The sequence below is a fragment of the Phalaenopsis equestris genome, unplaced genomic scaffold (assembly GCF_001263595.1).
Source record: "Phalaenopsis equestris unplaced genomic scaffold, ASM126359v1 Scaffold000302, whole genome shotgun sequence".
NCBI lineage: Eukaryota > Viridiplantae > Streptophyta > Magnoliopsida > Asparagales > Orchidaceae > Phalaenopsis > Phalaenopsis equestris.
In genome coordinates, this window is record NW_018164744.1 from 497,956 (window position 1) to 501,224 (window position 3,269).

General features: G+C 42.7%; 1 protein-coding gene across 1 annotated transcript in view; it reads right to left on the bottom strand.

Moving 5' to 3' along the window:
- Window positions 1-407: 407 nt before the first annotated feature.
- LOC110025566 (probable pre-mRNA-splicing factor ATP-dependent RNA helicase DEAH5) overlaps window positions 408-3,269 on the bottom strand; it is a 16,544-nt gene continuing 13,682 nt past the window's right edge. The window contains 3 exon segments of the mRNA XM_020726120.1: window positions 408-430; window positions 537-1,736; window positions 1,739-2,748. Of these exon segments, the coding sequence (XP_020581779.1) occupies window positions 408-430; window positions 537-1,736; window positions 1,739-2,748 (2,233 nt within the window).

A 3,269-nucleotide genomic window follows, 5' to 3' on the forward strand; every position in this document is an offset into this window, starting at 1 on the left:
AGAACTCAATGATCATAATATGAGCTAAACTCAGATCAGATTAAAATTTCCCTGATTTATAATGAGTTGAGCTTAAACACTATCAAATGTGCTTGAGTTGAACTCGAACCAAGCTTGAGTAATTTGCAAATGGCTCGAACACGAGCTAAGTCCTACGCAACTCAGTTCAATTCGCATGTAATCCTAAGCTGTAGCAATAATATAAGGGAAGTGGATTATAAGTGATTCAAATTTGCACTAAACTGTTTAGAAACACTTTGCAAAAAAAATGCATTCATATTAAATGGAAAATAACGTAGATTGCCAAAGAGAAAACAGCATAGGAATAAAATTTGTCTATTAACGATAACATGTGTTCTAGGTCTGCAGCAGCATATGCAACTACCATAACTTAAATTCCAAAAGACCTACCAAACATGAAGCAGATCGTCTGAAATACAAGGAAACAAACAAATTGCAAGCCAATAAGAAACTAAAAGATATAGAAGCACTTAGCATTGCAAAACATAATAAAATTTTCTTAGTGCACAAAACACTGTTTCTTACAGAAGAAAAAGAAGCGAGTTCATCAAAATCATACCTATCCATAATAGTGAGAAGTTGCTTCCTGACATCTTGAGCTCTCCTAAGAGAACGCGACTGTACGAAGTTTTCAAAACACCAAGGGCCAGAAAAGTTCTTAGCTTTCCACGCCTCATAAACAGCAAGCAAAGTCAAGTGGTCACCTTCTGGTTGGAAAAACTTGGCCCGCTTCTGATCTGCCTGGGCTTGCTTCTCCCTTGGCCTATAGAAAATATTGCCAGTTTGAATCATTGCAATGATGGTCAAGATTTCATCGCTGCATCCAAGGTCCACACTGGCAAGTAACATCTTCGATAATGGAGGATCCAATGGGAAATCTGCCATTTTTCTCCCTAATTTAGTCAAAAGTCCCTCTTCATCTAAAGCTCCTAGACTATACAGTTGTTCCATTGCAGATATAAGGGCCTGAGGTGATGGAGGATCCATAAAATCAAAAGACAAGAGATCATTAATCCCCATAGCCTTCATATTCAAAGTTGTTGTCCCAAGATTAATCCTCTGAATTTCTGGAATTGTGGTAGGTGACATTTCATTGCGATAGGCACTCTCGGTATAAAGACGATAACATTTTCCTGGACCAGTACGGCCCGCCCTGCCAGCCCTTTGCTTAGCTGATGCTTGAGATATAGGAGTGATGACCAGAGAATCAAGACCCTGTTTAGGGTTATACACATTTTGCTTAGCAAACCCAGGGTCAATTACATAAAATATTCCATCAATTGTCAAAGAAGCCTCTGCAATATTAGTAGCTACAACAACTTTTCTCTTACCGGGAGGAGCCGGCTCAAAAATTCTCGATTGCATTTCACTTGGAAGAGCACTGTATACAGGCAAGATAATCAGTTCAGGCACATTCTTATCCAGGCCCTTCATTCTCTCATAAAGAGACTGGCAAGCATGATCAATCTCTTCCTGACCAGTCAAGAAAAGAAGAATGTCTCCCTCAGGTTCTGTCAAGTGAATCTGCAGAACTGTGATCAGTACTGCATCCAGATAATCACTTTCTGGATGCTTCGTGTAGAGTACCTCAACAGGAAATGTTCTACCAGGAATTGTGAAGATATTGCAGTTAAAGAAATAACGGGAGAACTTCTCTGCATCCAATGTCGCGGAGGTGACAATCAACCGAAGTTCAGGCCTACGTTTCACAAGCGCACATCTGTGTGGATTGTCCTCTCATGAGCTTCATCAAGCATGATAACAGAATACTGGGAAAGGTTGTCATCAACCAAAATCTCCCTCAGAAGCATACCATCTATCATATACTTTATCACAGTTTCTGGACCTGTACAGTCTTCAAACCTAATAGCATAGCCGACTTCCTCACCCAACCGACAACCAAACTCCTCTGCCACCCTTTTTGCAACTGAAGTTGCTGCCACCCTACGGGGCTGTGTGCATCCAATTTTCCCTTTCGTGGTATAACCTGCCTCGGCTAAGTATTGAGTCACCTGTGTCGTCTTCCCAGAGCCAGTTTCACCAATGACAACCAATACCTGATTATCATACACGGCCTGAATCAGCTCCTTCTTCAATTTGTAGATTGGAAGACTCTGCCTATGCTCTTGTATTGAAAGTTTTGATCTTTGGCCAAATGTCAAAGCTTTCCCATATGCATCTTTCTCCCATTCTGGCATGTCATAAGCTGACAAACCTATACCTCTCAGCTCCTGTGCTAGGTGCCTCTCACCTGTCTCTGGCATTGGATCTTCCCATGGTCGATTAAGATCCTTTGGAATGGAATCAAGCATGGTTCTCTGTTGCTGCTCACGAACTTCTCTCCTCTCCTTGATGAGAGCAGACTGGAGAGCTGCAGCCCTACTTAAAGAGCCTTCTGGATTTTTGAAGATCTTTACAGGAGACATGTCAATGGAAAACCGACTCTGGCCTTGCAAAAACGCAGGTTCATCCTCATTGAGTTCAATCTCAAGTTCTTCTTCAGCACCCTCTTCCTGATACAGCAATCCATCCCCCTCTTCATCAAACATTGGATATTCACGAACATCCAGAACACCAGCTGCAATTAGCTGCTTCGCTTCCCACTTCTCAGGCGAGCTCATCCTCTTCAAAGGCCTCCTGGACGATGCATTATTATCATCCTCAAAAATGGTAATCCCCGAGAGGCCTTTCCTTGCAACTGGACCGCTGTTCCCACTAGAGGGGTTGGTCCTTAAAGCTTCATTCTCTGTGCTTTTCCTTAGTGGAAGGAGATCTTTCCCGGTGTTTTGATCCACATCCCTCATGGATAAACTTAGCTTTTTCCCAGAAACAGAGATCACTTTCACATATACATCCTGACCACGCTTCACCTCGTCCTTTGCATTGGTTACTCTTCTATTTGCAATCTGTGAAACATGAACAAGCCCTTCCTTCCCTCTGAAATCAGAAAGTTCAACAAAGCAACCATTGTCCATCAGACGCAATACCTTCCCCTTGTAAACCTCATAAAGCTCCGGTTCATCCGAAATCCTTCTACTAGAACGGGTTCTCCCATGCCTAATGCCATCATCGCCTTCGTCGTCATCACTATAAGCTCTATGGTCGCCGTAATCATCTCTTCTATCACTCCTACCTCTACCTCTACCTCTATCTATATCTCGATCTCGGTCGTACATGTGATCCCGATCGCCTCTACGATCACTATTATGCTCACGATCGCGACGGAGGTCGCGGTTTCTATCACGAAC